Raw genomic sequence first — 22030 nt, 5'->3', positions numbered from 1 at the left:
CTTCGACTATTCTCATATTACTACTGAATGAAAATTTCTTCACTTGAAAACACAATGCTAATTTTCCTAATTTATCCTTAATTACTTTGTAATTCCTGAATTAAAGCACCTTAATTCGATTGCAAACAAAACTCTCCTATGTCCTACTTCACAGACCTGCAAAATCTAAAGCATATTTAAGACATGTTTTCCCATGAGTTAAGAAGGATCTTATTATTAGAAGAGGTAGACACACAGGTGAAGAAATATCAGCAATAGTATTTTCCATGCGCCTCATATTGAGAGATAAATGAATTTATGTAATAGGAATTGATGCTGACATCTGCTCTTGGAAGAAGTGTTAATTAGAATTAAGAGCTGCTAGTTGAATTCTAGCTACTATGAATTTAGAAGATGACTTATAAGAGAAAATGTGTTTCTTTTTGTTTTTCCCACAGAAGAAAAAAAAATACAACAAAACAGTCATTTAAATCAAACCTGAACACTGCAATTTTAAAGTCTTCCTATATTAAGAAATTTACTACCAATACTAAAAATAAGAGTGAAATATATTTGCTTCTGTAGAGCTAATCTTCATGAGGTAGGGTTAGTGATAATTACACTTTTTCACTGTGGCCATGAAGAATTACCTGAAACACACTTCCCTGAGCTTTATACACAGTCTGAGATTTCCTAGTCTTTCTAGAATTATTTTAAACAACATTCTGATTTTTAACAGTGCCATGTCATTCAAAGAATCTCTGAAAAGTCATCAGTTTAATTCCTTCAGCATCACTGACCAAGATCAAGAAATAATTCCTGGCACACTTTACACATACTTGATACTATTTGCTTTGTTTATCAATGCATTTTTTTTAGACAGGTGTCTCTGAAGAGCAGCACAATACACAGCTACTTCTTGAATCTGGGCATGTGAGGATACACTAGTTACCTCTGGAAAGCAAGTAATTATATGCATATCTTGTAGGAATTTAAGAATATAACTGCATTCTCCTTTGTTCAGCTGTTTGGTTAATGCTGAGTTAATGCTGATTTCCTTTTACATGGCTTAATATTGGGAGGGGGTCTCTCCTGACATAGGATTTCAGACCAAAATGGAAGTTTTAAAATGAACAATTTACCTATTAGAGAAAGGAAAAGGTATTTATGCATTTCAATGAAACAAACAGAATATTAACTAGTACTATATATATTTTTTCTCAATCCAAGCATTCTTTCACAATATTCTATTAAGTGCTACTACATAAAACAATGCATTTTTGAGTTAGCAATAAGTAAGTCTCATTAAAAGGCTTGTCAATGCTTCAAAGGTGCTTCAATGGAGAGATTAATGAAATCAGTTGGTATGGAGATAGAAGATTCTTGATAGAAATATCACAAATACCAGAGTAATTTACTCACAAAATTTCCAGCTGGGCTTGAGCACTCTACAGGTATAGAGGGAGGGGAAGCAGTATTCAAGCTCTCAGCTATGCTAAACACCCATGCAAGGTTAGAGTAAAAGTAAAAATATTCTTAAACAATCAAATCAAAAGGACATTTTAAAAGCTAAAAAAACCTCTAGCTGATGCAGACTGTGAGATGTCCAATTATGGCAAATATTTAACTGCATATATACACATAAATAAAAATAGTCACTAACATATACACAAAAAAGGCTCCCAAACCCATTTGCATAAGGTTTTATGCAAACAGTTTTTCAAATATCAACCATTTGGGCTTAGTTCATATCTATATCCTCCCAATAGGGCCTAAAGCTAGGTGAATTAAGTCCACAACTTCTTTCAGGTCTCTTTTTACATCTGTAGCTCTTTAAGAAGTTCCTAGCAGAAAACAGGACTAAGGCAAATTCATATTTTGGCAGAGCCATACAATTCCCTGATGACACCATTCTATAGAGAAAGAAAGAAAAGCAATTACCAACTATGGACAGTAGATCTATGATTTTCAGAAAGGCCTAGAAAGATTTACATATTCAGTTTCTTCTGGGTCTGCATCAAAATAAGACAGGCTTCACAGAGCTGTTTAGGCATTTAAAGATGTAGATAGAAGTCTAGTACTTAATTTTTTTCCTAAAAAACAAACATTTAATATCTCTCAAAAGAGAGCTCTGGTCATTCCTGTGTCAGACCCCTTGGAAAATTCCCTACCTACATTTCTCTCAAGTAAACTTCCCAAGGTTGCGATGCTGCTTCTAGTAAATGCTGTCAAAATAATTCAAGTGGTTCCATATTGAAAACAGACTATATAATTAATGCTGCATGAAAGCGTTTTTGCATTTGCAAACTATTGACAAAACCAAGATGCTGGAAATCTAAACAGCACAATCTATGTATGCACAGCACAAGAAACTAGGCAAGCTATGCTTTGCGTGCAAAACACGAAGAAGTTTAATTCTCTGAACGTTTAGAGTGTTTGGGGCCCCTTGACATTTTCAAATGTATGAGTCTATACTTAAAATTTTAGTTGTTTTGCTACTGAAATGCAATTTTTAAAGTGAATAAAAACTCTCTACTGCTGAAGCAATCATAGTGTTAATGTCCACTTTAAAAAAAAAAGGTCCTTAAAAATTCAGAATAATAGAATGACTCATGGATCTATGACATACAGCTCAGCAGAGAAGCTGACAAACATCTCTGTTTTCTTTACATATCTAAGCAAATTCACAAAATATGACACATTGTTATGACCTGAGGTAACAGTAATTCAAGTCATGTGCAAAATGGGCAAAAGATGAACATCCCAAAAAAATGCATCAAATTTTAATTGTGCTCCAATATTCACTCATTTTAACTACCACGTTTGTTCTCACTATTCATTTCAAAGTGCACCCTAACAAATGTAAGGCTGCTAAGAACTGCTGAACACCTGGTGTTGGCAGGTGATGTTCTCTTCCCGTCCTCAGATGCAGGACAGAGAGGAGCAGCGCAAGAGACAAAGTGCCAACAACAGGAGTAGCCCATTTTTGTCATGGGAAGGGGAGGAGTATGGACAGTGGGAAGAAGCTGAATGAAGAGCCATGGAAAATGCCTGAGGAATTAGAACGTGAACTCTAACTTCAGCCTTGAGGGGTTCCTGCTGCTTCTGCTGCAGAGGACTCCTATGCTTCTGAGCAGCAGACACTGTCTCGCTCACCTTCATTTCTTCTCAGGCAGGAGAAGTGCAGGATTTCCCCGTTCCCACCTTCTCTTTCAGTTGTTGCCTGGGGACAGCAATGACTCCTGAGCCAGGAGCACTCACTCCTCTCTGACAGCAGCCAAGAACCAATATCCCAGCTTGGCCAAACAAAGGCAGAGTTCAATCTTTCAGTGTCCCCACCGAATTTACTGTACTCTTACTTGCTTGTAAAGCAAGCAAACCCAAAATACTTTCTTCAGATTTGGGTCTGGAAAGCATTGAAACGTATAAACAGTGCAATTATCTTAAAATGGATTTTCAATAAAAGAAACTCATGGACTAAGATGTTTGATTTTTTTCCATAATGAACTCAGTAGACTCATTTAAGACTGACCTTTAAAAATGAGGTGTGAGAAACTGTGACAAGGAAGATGGATATGTAAATAAAATCTTGGTTTACCCCATGAGATGCAGAAAACTATAGTCATGCTGTAAGATGCCTTGGGACCACCAAACAAAAATTATTACCTGAAAATTGAGTCTTGGACAGAACACTGGTGTGTGCAAGAGAAAATTCAATGCTCAGAAATATTTCAGGATCAATACTTTCAAGAGTACTCTAATCACCTGCAAAAAAGTGGTAGCTCAATAAAAGTGGTAGTGTCAATAAACTTCCTTACCAAACATGTCTGTTGTCTGTCAAAAGACATCTTATTCCTCAAGCATGTTTGCATAATTGCACCGTCAACATGACAGTCAATGGCAATCAAAAGGTCACTTATAAGTTTTTAAATCAAAATCTTAAAAACAATTAGCTTTTCTGTATTTGTTGCTTTTGTCATCATTAAAGCTGCCCTCAATGACATCAATAACAAAATCAGTTTCAGTTGGCTCATAAAGGTCCACTCTGCATAAATTGAAATACTACATCAAATAAACACAATTAAGTCCTTTCTTTATTTCACAAATAAATGTACAAAAAGTCTTCTATACTTCTAGCATTTTAGGATTACTTATCTCAAAGAACATCCACTGCCTACTGAATGACCTCAAAATGACCTTTATTTCTGAAACTTTAAAATAAACTATGCGTTTGGTGGCAGCATCACAAGCACAAGAAGGATATATACATGCTGCTCGTGAATCTAAACCAATAGTGTATGAGCATTCACAGGAGCAGAATAAAAACATTACCCAATGCTTTTTCTTCATGACTTCTGAAAGACTGCTTTACTTACACTCAGCAGGGGATGATGAAGCCTTTTTCCTGATCGTGGTGTGCTGCTGTGCATAACACTTTGGGGACTGACTAAGAGGTGCTTACTGCTGGGCTAAAGGATTTTAATTTACTTGAAATTTGGGGCATAAAAGGCTTTTCCTTCTACTGCCATACATTTTATTGAATTCTAAAGTGCATATTAAAGTTCATGGCTATTAAAATGACTCATTGTAGATATTCATGGATATCTCCACAAAGGAGCACAAAACGATCTGTACTAAGTTTTCTATATGGACCTCGGGGGGAAAAAAATTAATAGGTGCTACTACAATTTAATCAAACGGGGGGAAAAATGCTTTGGCTTGAGGAGGAGTTGCTTCTGAAGAACAGTGGGGTTAACTTCTGAGATGCACAGTTGGAAAGTCTCTCTGGGGGAACATCAGTGGAACAGTAATTCATTTGTCTCCATGGATCTGTCCATGAAGATAACTTGGCTCTGGATAGCATGTGGCAGTAACGCTTCTCAGACTCTGCTTGCACCAAGTTACCTTGTACCACCAAGGATGAGAACCACTACGAGAATTAGATGGTGGCCAGGACAGAAGATACCAGGAAATGGCTCCTCCCATTTCCTGCATCTAACATAATTCCTCAGTTTCAAAACCCAATATGAGGAATAAGAGTCTCACAGCTCTGATTTCTATATTTGGTTGAGCTGTCGCTGCTGGCACATGGGGCTGGGAAGGAGCATAATGATAACCTTGGTGGGAGATAGTTCAAAAAATGGAGATTTCTTATCAACACTGCAAATCCCAATATCAAAATGCTAACACTGAAGTGGAAATTTTTGTATAGACAATAAACTCAATATGAAAGGTAAAGTTAAATCTCTGTTCTTCAGAAGCAACTCCACCACAAGCCAAAGCATAATAATGCTGGCTGCGATCAATTGGAACAGAGAGTGCAATGGTAATTGGAAAGAAAAAGGGGAAATATTTAGGGGTTGTAGTGATAAAAAAGCCATTTTTTTTCACTTAAAATAGGAGGAGACCAAGCACTCCTACCTGCCATGTTCAAGAACATCAGTGGCTTCCTTCTATAGTCCCATAATGATTTTTAGCACAGCTTTGCTCTCACATGAGTATCCTTATCAAGTCTGCCATAAGAATACAATAGAAACCTCCTAAATTGATGCTCTGATACACAGTAAGTCAAAGAAGGCATTTAGTGAGTCATGCTGCAAGCAATGAGCACATAGCACCTTGTCAAGTGATTGCCTTGTTACAGGGGTTTGCAAGCCAGCATTATTCACGTGTCAATTGGATATGGCTAAAAGGTGCTTTTGTTGTTAGAGCCTGTTTTATTTTAGATGAACCTACCATTTTATCAGAGCTACTGACACTTTCTTCCAGTAATGTCATCTGTAATGCGTGGGCACAAAGTTTTTTTATGAGCAGCTCATGACATAGGAGTCTCCTTCATCAGAACATACTGCTCCTGACATCTGAAAATGGTGCAAATCCCAAACCTTCATAGTCCTCTTTCTAGAGTGACTTGACACCCAAACAGATTTCACTGCACCTCTACATTATCTCCCCTGCTCACAAGTGTAAATTATATTAGAATTGCTTATATGGCACTGTTATGTGAATGACATTCAAAAAACACATCATATGAAGTTTGCTGAAGGATAAGCAGAGTAGCTGTGGCTTTATGTACTGATTCATAGCCAGATGTGCTTCCTTCTCACCTCTGTGCCCTGCGTGCAGATTGGCCATGGGTCAGAGTTTGCAGGGAATCTCCTTGACTACACACATGCTGGGTACTGTGCTCATTGACTTGCTCCTTAACACTTTACTTTCCAAGCAATTGAGTCCTTTCTCACCTTTACTTATTCAGAAAACAAAAAGGTTTGGAGAAAGGACAATAATGTGAGCCACAACAAACCAGGAAAACCATAAAACAGCACTGGAAAACCAGAATGTGAAAGAAGTGATCTAATCATGCCTCAGGCCTAAAAGCAATGACCATGAAATCCAAATATTTTAAGTTCTGTCTAGGAACCATGAGAACACCAGGTGAAATCTCTAAGTTTAGAGGACATTTTGACTAAAAATCTCCCCTTGTAAATAGCTGGGACAACATAATGCATTTATTTATTTTCATAAGTAGTTTCCATGAAAAGAGAATGGGAAGCAGTACAAGTGGAAGGCTGTGAGACCTGGAACTGATTGCACAGTAAAGGCTAAGCCATGAAGTGAAACCTTGGGAGCTGCTGAATCTTGAAATACTATAAAACCAAACAACTTCTATCAGGAGTAAATGTGATTGATATTTTCTTGAAGTACACAGTGTTTTGTTTTAAACAATGATTGCTATCAATGCTGTTGGAATTGTATTCATTCTCTTCAGAGAGCTCACTTAAATAACCCTTAGCATATACTGTTTGAGCTTATTTGTATTCCAATAACATCCACCACATTATTGGCAGTGTCCACCTACACAAGAGAAAAAATTGCCCTTTTTTTAAAGAGTTTTTATTCTGAGAGATGTTGAATCTTGCAACATTGCAAAGAATATTTGAGCTCAGAAATAATCCACATCACGATGATTATCAGATCAGCACCTAAAATAGGATGCAAACAATCTTGGAAGGCCAGAAATTACTGGATCAAGATAAAGGCTCAAGATACATTAACCAGTACCTTCCAGAAAGGAAGCATGAATTTTCATTTTATTAAGACACTGAAACCTTTATAAATAAAGCTGGGATTTCAGCAGTGCTGAAAACAAGTAGGCAATGAGTTTCAAAGGGAACTGTCCATGTACTGCCCGCTGTCTCATTTGAAAATCCCAGCCAACAGCAGCAATTTTATTTGGTTTAAAACACCATATCACCATGGGAAACAAACCCACTTACTTTTCATTCCAGGCAAGAATGAAGTGTGGGTGAGGGAGCGAATGTGGTGGTAATGTGTACATCTGCAGGTGATTTATGGGCACGGGCTGTGCTAATAAAGAATGTGAAATTCGGAATGACACCAACAGCAGGGAAGGCAAACTGGATCCTGGAAGGATGACAGTGATTGTGAAGCTTACAAGAAAACAATCAGAAGTGAGGGTCAACTTTCATCCTCTCTGGAGGCAACTAGGCAAGTCTCTAAACGCCTTTCCATCCACTTCTTATTGTTGATGGGATTTTTGGGTTTTATTTGCTGTGCTTTGCAGTTTTCCAATCCATATTCTTTGCCTGCACATTGGCACCACATAAATATGCTACTTACTCCCTCATGTGTTTCAGCTTGGTCTCAGCCATTGTACTGTTGAGAGCTCTGAATCCCTGGGGCACCCCTGGAGACACTCCGGTGACAGTCCTCGAGCCTACAAATCAATGCACAGATACACAACCTTATTCACCTTCATCCCCCGAGCTCTATTGCAGAATCAAGGGCAGTCAGAAGGAAGAAGACTATCCCTGCTTCTCACAAGGCAGTGCCACATTAATTAAAGATGAATTAGATTATTAAATTCACATTAAGGGCAACTCCTTTCTGAGGGACAAGTAGATTTAGAGCCTAAAGGCACCAGAACTGTAATAACAAGGAATACACAAGGAATTACAACAGAAAGGACAATCACTTGAGGAAGTTCTGGGATGAATAAATATCCAACAAAATTAAATTTGGTTAGACAATATGCATTTTATTCCACTGTTTTTTAACTTGTCTTTAAGAGCAAGAACATTCTTCCTAACAGGCAAGTCTCTCCTTGAGATTGATCATTACTGTAAACTAGAAGTATTTATCTTACGACATCAGTTTATTTTTCAGATAAAGGTACACTTTTTATGTATGAATATATATATATATATATATATATATATATAAACATACCTGTATATGTAAATACATATGTATGTGTAAGAAATACACACACGCATAAACACACATGCCCACTCTTTCTGTTTAGAGGTCTTCTGAGCTATTGCAATATTTCAGGACCTAGGACTCACATACCACTGAAACACTCATCCACAGGAACACAGAAGTGCTGATTCACAGAGGACTGTCAGGGTTATCATCTCAAATATGCTGCAATTTCAGGTAGTCATCCCATCATATATGTCTGTGGTTTTCCAAAGAAATTTATGTACTTTTTGCCCTGACTACTCCTATTTAAAGACAATTTCAAAGCCTCACTGGGAGCAAGTGGCTAAAATCTCCCCTCTTATTTCCTGATAAAATTTCTTTATCAAGCAGCTCCTGCTCATTTTCCTCCTGTTTCAGTCCTTTCCCTTGGATTACGCAGTTCTTTCCTTCTCTTTTGCATACTCCTTTCATTTCTTTATAATTGGAAAAAGAGATCCTATTTCAGCTTTCAATTCGTTAAGCTGAACAAAGCAGCTATTTTAGCCTCTTCTTACAAATTGTTTGGCATTAGGATTTCACTTCCCAAAAAAGGAGATGTATCAGGGTGTAAATGTGTGGGCTGTGCTGCACAGGACCCAAGTTCTGAACAGGCACGGGAGGGCTTTGCATAGGGTAGGAACAAGCCAAAATTCAAACACATTAACAAAATGTCTTGTCTAACTGAACACATATTCCTCTCCTACCAGGGGTTTTTAGCTTGGACTCAGCTGGGGTTTGGCTTAGTTTGGATTGCATTAACAGGGATCACATGCAGCCAAAGGAGCTTGCAGCTCCCCTCCCTCTATGAGCTGGTACAGACACCCCCAGAGAACACCAAATGCTTCCCTGGAATGTGCAATCATGGCTCTCCCAACAGTTAGGCTCCTTTGCCTTACATGATTCTAGACCCTGATCACATCCATTTGAATACTGAGATTAAAACTTTCCACTGTGAGTGATCCTATTGAACCACTCACAGTGAGTATCTGCTGGGTTCAGAAGCTTGGAAGCACAGAAGAAATGGATTCCTGATTCTGTTAGCAGGATGGACAAACAATTGCACATTTAAAAACATTCTCCTACCTTATCTTACACCTAATAGCTATCTAATAGCTAATAGATAACTATTAGTTAACCTAATAGTTATCTGGTGCCCAAATATTACAACTCAGGTATAGTTAATGTAGTTTAAAAGATGAAAAATGACAATCCCAGTTCTTAATGGCAACCAATTATTTCACTCATTAATGCAAAAAACATTTCCTGATTGTTTACTGTAAGAGTCCACATGCATATTCATATGTTTTACATGGAGTCTGTAAGCATTCAACTCCTTCAGCAGCACTGGAAAATTCAGCCATCCTCAGGACAGCTCTGAGGAAACTCCAGGTGCTGTGCAAAGTAGTGCTCATGACTTGCTGGGTTTCTGTCTCAGTTAGCACAGTATTAAGGTCCAGATGTAGGGCTTTAGTGCTTTGAAACCAATTAAAAATTGATGCTCTGAGCACCAGTGGCCTAAGGAAAATATAAATCTTGCAGTCTCTTAAAAAGGAGTACATTTAACCACAGGTACCAGATAAATTCTGGCATTTAGTATTAGTATTAGTATTAGTATTAGTATTAGTATTAGTATTAGTATTGTATTAGTATTATTACTACTACTACTACTACAGGATATATCATTCTTGTAAGAGCTCAGCATATTATTTCTGTTTAGTGAATGCAATATATTTATTACTACAGTATTTCCTTCTCCTCTGACATTTCATTATTAAAGACATCCTTCTTCCTAGTTTTGTTTTGTTTTCCCTGGGATTTCTGTCTAAATAATTCATATTTTGTCTATTTTACACATTGGCAATTGGCCAAGAAAAACTTGGTCTCTAGTCTCTACATGAAAACTCTCTATCTTTCTCTCCATTTAATATGATATTTTTGGCTTCTGCAAGGCAGCACAGACTGAATATCGTAGGATGCTGCAAAGGTGTGGTTAGTAATTAAAAAAATGAGTTCTCAGTGAAGACTACTAAGAGCTTGATACATTTGGTGCTACAGCACACCTCAACAAATTTTACTGGGGTGATTCATAACCATACCAACTTCTACATCAAAGGTATTTTCTTAGAGGCAGTTACTTGGTTAATAATGTATTTTGCACCCAGCTTCAGGCAGTTTGTGTACCCACATATCAACACAGAACAAGGAACTATGCTTCTTCAAAAAGTTACCAGATAATAATTTCCATTTTTTATCCAATATATCATTCTTGATCCATTAAACAAAATTAAATAAAACAACAAGAGCACTGTCTTTTCAAAACTAGGTATGGTGGCTTTCTAAATGCATTTCAATGTCTCCCAGTGTCTAACCCAGTATTGCAGAAACAACATAGGGCAAAGGGCAAAAGATCTTTGTCCTCTCAGGTGATGGAGCACCACTTTGAGGTTTGCACTGAGGATCTGTAGAGAAAGGAATTTAGTCACAGGTGCATTATCTGGTAAGAGTTTTCATAAATTATGGTCCAAAGGCATTCCTACAAACATTTCTGCTAATGACCAAAGAATAGGTGATACACACCTACTGCAGCTCTTCATAAGCCATGATGTATTGTGAAGTTGTTATCTCCACTGAATCACAAACTTCTGTTAGTAGTTCAGATTTCTTTTCTTTACCTTTCACTGCTACATATGAGATCCTACAGTGGCTTTTTGTACAAGATATAAAAGATTAGAAACAGATGTGTTTTCCAGATTCATAAACAATACAAAGTGACCCAACTGCCCCTAACCTTCTCTTCCTTAATGCCAAGCAAATTTAGTAAATTTTAAAATGAGTTTTTCAAACTCCCTTGTCTTCTGCAGTTTTTTTCTGGGATCTTCCCAATTTTTCAGTTTATCAGCATGGCCAATCTTACTTCAAATGTACTCCACATGGACCGTTATAACCAACACAAAAGCAATTGTGTACCACAAAAGCTCTTGTGTTTGGAGCGATTCTGGGACCTCTTGAGGAGAAAATTCAGTTACCTCCCAAGTCCTTTTATAAACACTGAGGTTTATACTAAAAAAATTCCACCTGTTGAAAAACAATATATATTTACAATATCCTTTTTATCACAACCTTTGCTGACATAAAAAAAAAGTTCTAGTGTTTTTCTTCTTGGTTGTTCTCTAACAACCACTTGAAATGACTCATAATCTTTTTATAATACTTCAACAATGAAAGATGCCACAAGAAATTCTGTCCTGGCCAGATTCCTGCTTCTATTGCCCTATTATTGCCATGAAATCCATACTGTTTTCAGGAGCAGCCATTATAATCCTGTTGCAGCTCTGTAGCCCAGGAATATGGTATTGCCACTGCTTGCACCAGGCCACACATCTGGAACTGAGTCTCCAAGACTTTGTCTAATCTTGTCTTGTCCTGACAGAAATTTTGATTTAATTGCTCAAACTATAGCAGTAGTTCTTTGAATTACTATGTAGTGGACTGGTTTGGTTTATCTCCACTTTTTCTTGTAACATACAACCTGCTTTTCTAGATGGATAGTAGTGTTCTGTGTAGAAAGACATATGTATAACTAACTTAATTAACATAGAGAAATACAGGCTGGTACAACTGCAGATGCCTTGAAAAGTGGGAACAAAGGAAGAGATGTAAAGGACTACAGGCACAGGATGTCAAAAAGGGAGGCTCTGGCTAGCACTTGCAATACTATGGGTAAACCCAGTGTGCTAGTGGTTAGTTAAAGAAATGCAGACCTAGAAGGGGACACAACTAGCTTTAGGGTGAAAAAGACAGCAAGTATCTAACCTATGCACAATGCACTATATACAGAAAATTTTGTTGCAATGGGAATTTGGAGCCCAGTGAAGAATGTGCAAGGTATAAATGAACATTAGCAAACACATAAAAATGACCCCAACTGCAGGTTTATAGCTTGATTGGAAGAATTTAAAAGAATGAAAATTTAAACTTTCTACGTGATACTGGGCATACAAAGATAAAAGGGAACACGGAGATTTGTCTCTTATTATCATCACATATACTTCTTTGGAGAAAATCATACCTAATTACAACAGAGTTTGGAAAAAGCCTGTAAGTTTCAGCATGGACTGGTTGAAAATTTTTTTAGTGATGAAAGTATAATTTAATTATTTAATATTACAATTTTTTAAAAGTCATCTTCTTGTCCCTAATACTGAATGGAAAAGATTAAGATAAGGGAGTTTCTAATACTAAGATTGTTTTTTAAACACCACTGTTTGTCTTAGGCTAATATTCTTGTTTGTTCTCACCATCCTTCAAGGCAATTCCTCTCTTTAATTAAATGAAGGGATATTGAAGCACAGAGCAAAATCTTTTTCTTATTTCAACTTCTGCAAACCCATTGCAAACAGTGATGCTGCAAATGCATACATGAGTGCAGAATTTGGAGACGGGGCTTTTCTGTAAATGTGAAGAGAAACTAGATATAAATGTTCCTTCCTTCAGTCCTGAGGGTCTCTTGGCATGGGACCCAGAAGGTGACCAGTGGCTAAAAGACTGTGATGGCAACAACTTTGATTACTCCTTTCATCCTTCTTCTTTGGCTCTCTTCCCATCTATCCAAGTTCACAAGCAGGGGTGAACCAGAGCTCAGTACTGGAAGAATCTCTGGAAGCAGGACTTCCTAGGAGTATCCTGTGTTGTGGTTTTAGATAATCCCAAGTCAGGTTTATCCCAACTGAACGAGTGCAAAAGAAGCAGCTAAAGAGGTTGCAGTTCCCATGGGAGCCTTTGGGAACTCAGCTGGCCTTTCATGAGCTCACACTCAGTCCCACCCGCTGGCCTCTGGGGACAGTGACTATGGCAGCCACAGTAAATATCTTTCTTTCACTTAAGCTTTCCTTTTAGCTTTTAAGTAGATCACAACAACCCAGGTTTTCCAACTGTAAATCTATAGACAACATTTTGCCAGAGATTTTAGGATTAAATTACTAACTTTAATTCTCACTGTTTTCTTTGTACCTGTAATGAGATACTGTTACATAAATTAAGTATTATCCAAACCTTGATCATAATTTAAAAATATTAAATATTTTAATTCATTTTCTCTTATTGTTACTAGGATTAAAAACTATAAAATAGCTTACATATCCTGAAATATTTTCCTCTGTAGAAAAAATGAGAATAGCCTAATTTTAAATTTTTTTTTATAACATTCTATACATCTGACTATCATGCTTTATGGTTTTATTATTTTCAACAAAAGCACTTATGCCTTTTCTTTTGGCATAATTATACTTCTTTGCAGTAGATTAAGGAAGTAATTTTCAAAATGATCACATTTTTTGAGTTATTTTGTTGCAATATAGAAATAGTTGGACAGCTCTGCATACAGACTGCTAATAACTGCTGCTATCCAAAGAAGACATATCCTCTTACCCAATGAGCTGCTATTCAGGACACTCTCCAAATACTCAACCATTGCCTCCATATCACTGTCCTGTGAATAAATGAAATAGGAATGGCATTACTGTGAGCACAAACCTAAACACAAACACCATGTCCAAGAGGTACCATCCCACAAACATAGAGGATAACACACCAGTAAGTGTCAAGACTAGACTATAAAAAAGTTACATTGCCCAGGACATTTTCAATGTTTTCTTCTCCTAAAACATCGGGCTTTGGAATGATGTAATAACCAAACAACAATTTAAGTCAAATTCCTTGCAGAACACAAGTGTTTAGAAGAATTCTGCATGGAATTTAAAGGAGATATATTTACTGTGGAGGGTGGTGTGCAGTCTCTGAAAATATACCAGCATTTTTTCATCAGTTAGTCCGGGAACATCTAAAACAATATTACATTGAAAAAGGCAAGTATATACTTTTTAACTATGCCAAAATTTTTATGCTTATGATAGCTACCCACAGCAAATTAATACTTATCTTTCATGTAATTACATCTACTTACATGCCTAGTAACAGCAACTAATTGAAAAATTTTTAATTAAGAAGAGATTTTAACATTTTTCTATTTCGTGTTCTGCTACCAAACAGATGGCTGACAGTTTTGCCGTGATATCTTTCATATGAAATGCTGTTTGTGTACACGAATGAAATTTAAAGTTCTGGCCATTAAGCAATAACTGTTGTCCAGGAAGTGCATCACAATTTTATGACAGTCCAAGAAAAACTTGGACTCTGAGTATGTAGAAGCTGCTGCCATATCACATTTAACAACACAGCATTTCTTGACTATTTAAAATTGACATTCAAAATCTAGACCTTGCTTAAAAATATGTCAAAAATACATATTTTTAAAAAATAGCCAGATCTCTATGCCTTTTAAGACTGAAAACAATGGAATAAAAAGAAACACTATTGACCTCCACTTCTACAATGGACAATCTGTTTCATATTCTTCTGTGATCTTACTAAAATGCCCATTCCAAATTTGTTAACTAAGGAACTGCCAGTACACCTAAACAGGACAGCAATAATTGCTGGCAATGACTTCCAGCTGGTTAGGGACCTTCTGGTGCAAGTGGGAGCTGTTACGGATGAGCATAAATTAACTATTCTTTCACCCCAAGTTGTTGTATAGGCTTATATTTGAAACAGGCTCTGCTACTCTAGCTGAGGTTTGCAAGGCAGGAATCACGTTCTTGGTTGGATATTACAACAGGTAATCCACAAGCTCATAGGCCCAATGGAGCCTCTTTGCCCTTTTGGAGCAGCCTGTGGGGTCCTGATTAAATCAAGTCAGCACAAGGGTTTCCAGTTCTGCAGCCAGGAAATGCTAGGGAATGCATTCATTACGTTAATATACACAGTAGATACTGAATATTGAATTAAGAAAGCATTACAGACATAATTTCTCTGTACTTCTTAAAAAAAAAAAAAAAGAACGATTGGGACCTCATGAAAAAGCCTGTAACTCCCAAACATTTGACTTCTCACAACAGGACATCATATTTACTCCAATTATAACAACAAAGCTGTTTTTTTCTCTTTATGTTGTAAGGCAAAAGATATATTTTCACCTCTTCATCACTCCTGTCTTTTCCCCACTTGGATTTAGCACTGGAAGAGGATTTAGTTGTTTCATTTAATATATTTCTTTAATCTTTCTCTTTTTTTTTTTTTTCTTTTTGCAGAGAAAGCAAAGCCCTACAGAATGGACAAGGGACTGTGACAGATGCCCAGAAGAGAGGCAATCCCATGCATAAGAGCCAGTGTGGGTGGATGCTTGCACATTTCAGATTCAGAACAAACAACCCCATTTCTAACAGCCACGAGCCATGCCAAAACATGTGTTAGGAATCCAGTGGAGCATCTTAGGGGTCACAGCACACAGACCACTCAGAGCTGCTGGAGCTATGATAATTTATGTCAGCTGAGTGTCTGGCTAGACAATCTCAGAAGCAACTTGGAATTTGAAAATAGGAACCTACTGCATCACAGTAATAGACTTTGTCATAGTGAAGAGGGTGAATTTGTTGTTATGGTCACTGAGAAAAACCACTAAGAGCATGGTGATGAACTGCAGTAAAGAGCATCCACCAGCATCTCAGCTAAATCAAAGCCAATGGAAGCTTCACTACACACTAACTTTTCAAGACAAAACCTCTGTTAAGCATCACATATTGCAGTGTTTTTTAAAACAGTTTGTCATTCTCTTTCATTATTTCCCCCTAATTAGGAACTGGTTCTCCTAGGGAAAAAACATGTGGAAAAGAGCCACTGACTTGAAGATGAAGAGGTCTGGAAAAGCAATTGGCAAATTGCTGCTTGAAATCTGTCAATGTGCATTTCTGCTCCAAAAGAAAGGAACAAAGGACACTAAACTCCAGTGTTGGAAAATATACCTGAAATCAGATGGGGTGTACTGAAAGGTATCAACATGAGGAAAAAAAAAAAAAAGCTGTCTCAGCTCCCACCCTAAACCTTTAAAATAAAAATGTTTCAGTGCCTAACTCTATCTTTCTAAGTGGTCTTACATCCCATGTCAGGCTGCTACTTCTCAGTCTGTCTTGACACCTGTGGGAGCCTAATATAGCTTGAATAAATAGCTCTTATCCCTTTCTATATCTTAGCCTTAATATGTTGCTCATAAAGATGACTTTTCTGACCCCATGCTACTGCATGAACATTGGACATTTTTTTAATCCTTGTTTGAAATAATGGGGTCACCAGAGAGCACCACCAGATGCAGCATTTCTGCCCTCTCTGCACAGAAGTAACTAGTAAAGCAATCTTGTGATTGGAAATCTAAGAGATTTGCAGAAACTACCTTAGTAGCCCTTACTGTGTTGCAGTGGAACAATTTCTTTTTACCACACACTTCCAAAAGCTTGGTTTAAGGTATCTTTGAAGAACGGGTTTAAGAGTATGAATCCCATCACAGAAGTAGGAGTTTTGGTATTAAGTAAATGACTGCAGAAGCAAACCTTTGCTATTCTGGTAGGATTATTAACACTGAGCATGATCCCACCTACCTTTGAGTGGGATTCATCTCACATAACCATTGATATGCAAAAGAAGATGTTGTGTGCATGTTAATAACTGTAAATCCCTTTATAATCACCAAAGAGGGACCTCTCTGCATATTCAATCCAATCTGCATTAGATGTTTACTCCCTAATAATGCTTGCTTACTTCCCCTCACAGCACCAACTTTCTGTTTGTTGAGTTCAGATGAAGATGTTCAGATTTGCACAGATATGTTCAGTCTGCTTTCACCTAGGATTTACTGCAGAATTTTTCACTTGAGAAAGCAAAAATAGCCCATTTTCACTTTCTATCTCCCAAGAAATAGAAAGGGTAATTGTTTCAATACCCAGAAACACACTTATTCAATATCTTAAGCTGACAGAGACAATGAGGTGCCAGTGGGATGGCTCTTCCAGCTGACCATGCTGGTTCTTATAATGGAATTTTTAGGCACTCCAACATGAGGGACTGTTACAGCTCACATCTGAATGCGAACATCTAATTTATTCTGCATTACTGAGAAATCTATTTTTGTCTTCTGCCCTTCATTAATTCTAAGCAACAGTCTGCCTGTTCAAAACTACTACTGATTGACACTTAATGATACCATCAATGAAAGTTAAAATTTCAAAAGGCATTCTAAAAGAGAAATGTTGTCTTAGAGTCTGATGAAAGTGAGCAGTAATTTCATTTTTAAGAGTACTTTGTGGTAGACTTTCTGGGCAAAGGTTTCTTTGCGTGTCTATGTATTGTGGATAAGCATAAACACAGCAAACTGAAAAAAAGTATTGTCTAAGATAATCCACTGCTTTAAAATTGAATAACAATTTCTTTAGACCACTACTGCACGAACTGCTCCTGAATTTTAAGGCATCCTGTGTGTTTAATTTGAAAGTTAGGAGGACATGCCTAGGTTGAATGGAGCTGTTTCTGAGTAAATTTCAAGTTTTACTTGTGGGACAATTTCTACTGTGGTAGAAGTAGAGATTTGATTTCTCACACTTTATTTTTGCCTTAAAAACTACATCTCGAAGCCATTAGCTCAAATTTTTCAAAAACTACAACTTATTTATAATTTAGTGAAGAGTATTAATCTTCTTGGCTAGTTCCCTGAAATGCAGAAGACATCATGCCCTGTTCTGCAAACTTTGCACATAACCACAGAATAAAGTAACTGCTCCTAGGCAGAGCCAGGTAGTATCATTCAGAGGCACTGCAGGCCATGCTTGAAACTGGGGGCACATAGGAGAAATTAATAGTTCCTGAATGCCTTAGGAAGATCTATTTTCAGTACTGCTTCAGGCACTTAAGTTTATTGATTTGACTGAGACTTGATCACTGGAGACAAGATTCATCTCAGCTCATTCTGATCAGATCTAAATTAGGTGCCTTTTCCAATGATCTTCAACCTTCACACTGCAATCCCTGACTTTCTTGCGGAAGCCTTAACTGATAAAGCTACTTTAAGCCTTTCAACAATAAGTTTTCTCTTCACTGACATTTTCTGTGAGGTGGGAAAGTCTACAGATTTGCTCATCTGCAGCTATTTTACAACTGTTTAGGCTCATTGTTCATCACACTGTCCTAGAAAATATGTCTAATATAGGCAGGAACTAGAGGTGAATATCACTTTCTGGGAAACAGAGCTCTAACTTAGATCTTATGCTTGAAGTATACCTTCAGCTTTAATTTAATTTAAATCATAGCTGGCATTTGAGAGGATCCCACTCTGAGTTTTAGAGTCACAAGAATGGTTTCTGACCATTGTGATCTCTTCTGACCAATGGTTCTGACCATTCTGACCAAGTGATCTACCTTAAGGCATTCATGGGAGTGTTATCTTTAGTCTTGAAGGAATGCAAAAATCTTTCTCATCAATATCTTATAATACACATATAATTAATTCATATTGATATATACACATACTCCTAAAAAAAAAGAAATCAACAATGTCAGTAGGACAAATTCTGGGAAGGAAATTAGTTTCTCATGGAAAATGAGCACCAAGTGTATACAGGGCTCTCAAAGGTCACATATACCTGGTGATTTGTCTTACAGACTGTCCACGACAATTCTGCATCTTCCTCTTCTTCACTGTCTTCTGAAAAGGACTCAAACTCATCTTTATAATATTCTTCTGCAATTTCTGGGTCTTCAGGGATCTCTAAAGACAATTATGAGTTTATAGCATATATAGAGAAAAAGAATTATCAGAAAAAGCTATCAATGAACTTTATAGCACCAGCGTTACGTCAATAGCAAAGCATTCTGTAATTGAAAGCAAAGGATAGGTTCTCAGATTAAAATGTTTGTCTTTAGTGATATGATAAGTAGTGTTAAAGCTGTCTCTGGCAAAGTGCAAATCATTATCATGTGTGAATTAATGAACCTAAGGGATCTATATTGATATTGCACTGAAATCTCTAAACTATACAATAAATCAGGCTGGAAGTGACCTTATGGCATCATTAAGTCAAAGCAAGGCCAGTATTGAATTGAATCCAGCTTTTGTGAGCTGAAATTATAACTCAGTTTTGTTTTGTCTAACACACATAACTTGTGGAAAATAACATATATCAGGTACATATTTAAAAGATATGAGAAATTAAATCTATATATTTTTCTAAACTTTCTTGAAGTAATACTATAATAAAAGAAAAGAAACTAGTATAAAATCAAGCCATGCATACTTTGGTGTCATTCTCTCTCAATTTATTACTATCACAAGTTTTAGTAATAGCAGTGAGTGCAATATTAATGTAGCCAATGAGCCCATGAAGTACAATAATTGGTATTAAAACTCAACATATTCATCACAGCTTGAAAGACACTCCAGCCACTCTGCACTGGATGAAATCCTTTAGCATCCCACACTCTGTATGAAAGAATTAGTGAAACAGCTTGAAGTCTGATTGCATCTCCTTCGGGGGGATATTACTACAAGAAATGTTAGTCGAAGACAAAAAATATTTAATGTTCAGCTGTCATAAATCATCACTGTCATTGTCACAATTTTAGCTAATGCTAATTTCAACTACTCTCCTCAATTAAGTCTGCCCCTTTAGAGAAATAAGAACTATCTTAAATTTTACTGCATTGAAATAAATGAAGTTCAAGCAATATGACATAAAAATTATTAATTGATTTTTTAATTGTTTCACATGGATAAAAATCCAAAAGGATTCAAACAGGAGAACACAACTAAAATCCAAATAAAAGACATTTGAGTTTGGGCAGGAGCAATAATTCTAATCTTTAAGGTGAAAGAAAGAGAACTCAGAAAAAATAGTGTAGCTATCTGCAGCATTAGATAGTTAAGCTCTCCTGTTGAGATGTAAGGTCTACTATCTATTGTCTCCAAAGTAATTTCAAAAATACCTCCTTTTTTTATAAACCTGATTTATCTCCAAAATGCTGACACATTTTCACTCAGGTTTCTGTTTTAAGATATTAATGGAAGCTGCATAAAAGCCCCATGCTCCACTGTCACAATTTCTAATCCTAATCCTTCCTGCTTCTATTTTTCACCTTTCTTAGTTTGACAAAACAAACAAGCCAGCGAACAAACAGCTAATCAATACCCGAGTTTCCACAAGGACACCCCCAACCTAAAAACATTTTGTCACAAAGCAAGCATTTATCTAATTGCTAGAGTTCTACAAAGTGCCATTTGACAGAAAGTCCAGCACTTCATTAAAAAGGGAATCTTAAATATCATCCTTTCTATGTGGAAAGAGCACCACAAAATTAAGATACATCTCGTTTTCCATGTGAGATGATGAATTTTTCTTTCTTGCAGAGAGACTGTCATCCCAGTGATTAGGATAATTTTATTAGGTTCATCTGCATTCTGTCTATGTGCATTCAAATACATATAAAAGAGCCCATTTATTATCTTGTAATGCAAACACCAGATCATGCTGGTGTTTTCTGAGTCATCTTCTCCTCCCACATTCTGCATTTGTTTATTGCTGTACCAAAAATGCAAGCATCCCCTTTCCAACCAAACAAGGTATCAGTCTTTTTACTCATAACTGTACCTTTAAAATGTCTGCTCTGACTACCGTCAACTCTATACTTTCTGAGCAGCCCATGACCACAGAAAACTGGTGATGCCCCTGAACTATGCAGAGAGGCTGGCAGTGTCTGTATTCCACTTCCATGACAGCTTTTGCATCCTTGTTGGAATTATTCACTTCACCATTTGTGAAATTGGTTTGACAGCTGTTCATAGACAGCCGGTTAATCTGAGCTTAAGTAATACAATTTGAAATGCTAGTTCAGATGCTGGAGAACTCCCAAGGTATCCAAGTTTACTGTCCCCAATTCAGAAACCAATTCCAAGTGGCATTTCTGAAAGAATACAGCATGTCCACTGCAGGGGAATTTGGCATTTGCCTAATAAAAGTTCTTAAAACTTTTTTGTTTTATGACTGGCATCTTTAAAGAAGGAGCTTTCACAGCATTTACACATTTATTTAAACTGTTTCCATATAACACTCCTTTGCATCTTACCAAAGTAAAGCCAGCTCCCAGACCTCCGTGTATTACAGATGCACAAGACATCTCTGGTTCTCTGCAGAATTACCTGAGTACAGAACAGCTTATTGAGCTGAGACCCAGGATCAGACAAATTTCAAGAATAGAAAAGATGGATTTGGCCCAGCAGATACCGTAAATCAACATGGCACACTGTACCTGTGCTGGCCTAGTAAAGTCCAAGTGCAGATAGCTTGAGTGAGTTGGTATTTTCAGCTTGGGGCAGGCACTGTCAAGGGAGTTCAGGCCCCATAAGTTTCTATTTCCATGTCTGCAGTCCATCCTCTAGAATATATGCTACCTGAGTTTTCCCATAATTCCATGTGATTTCATACACACCTCCAATTTCCATAAACCAGGTGACAAAAGGCTGGTTATTGCTCCCATCCCTGAATGCTACTAGTGAAGTTGCACACTTAGTAATATAGCACAGAAGAAAAAGATTTGGTTTGTGCTTTCAGAGAAGTATTTTTAATAAAAATGTTAGTCTTTGGGCTAGGCTGTTTGACTGCTGTTTGACCACTGCAAAGCCTAGCATGGACTCCAGTGACAGGACCTTGACCCTGTCCTTTGTTCTGATAAACAAAATAGACATTAAGCCTATTTGTGACTGGGAGGTACCTGGGTACAGAAGTGGTGCTAGTGAGGGCAATGCCAAGACTATTGTGCTGAAAGAGGAAACAAAACTGCTGCTGCAGAACCCAGGGGACCTGCCTCTGTTTTGACAGCTGGACTGGCATCCAGCTGAGCATCTCTGATACGC

At 37.2% G+C, this 22030-nt stretch overlaps 1 protein-coding gene across 12 annotated transcripts in view; it reads right to left on the bottom strand.

Annotated features, from left to right (window-relative positions):
• NEK11 (NIMA related kinase 11) overlaps window positions 1-22030 on the bottom strand; it is an 82483-nt gene that overhangs the window by 5776 nt on the left and 54677 nt on the right. For 11 of the 12 annotated variants that reach the window (XM_030265076.4, XM_032746760.3, XM_041714499.2 and 8 more), the window contains 3 exons: window positions 18768-18892; window positions 13672-13732; window positions 7621-7717 (listed from right to left, as the gene is read on the bottom strand). In XM_030265076.4, the coding sequence (XP_030120936.4) occupies window positions 7621-7717; window positions 13672-13732; window positions 18768-18892 (283 nt within the window). The remainder of the gene's footprint in view (window positions 1-7620; window positions 7718-13671; window positions 13733-18767; window positions 18893-22030) is intronic. The other variant, XM_072925790.1, reaches the window with a different exon arrangement.

Source organism: Taeniopygia guttata, chromosome 2 (assembly GCF_048771995.1).
Source record: "Taeniopygia guttata chromosome 2, bTaeGut7.mat, whole genome shotgun sequence".
Taxonomy (NCBI): domain Eukaryota; kingdom Metazoa; phylum Chordata; class Aves; order Passeriformes; family Estrildidae; genus Taeniopygia; species Taeniopygia guttata.
This window is presented reverse-complemented; position numbering and strand designations above follow the sequence as displayed.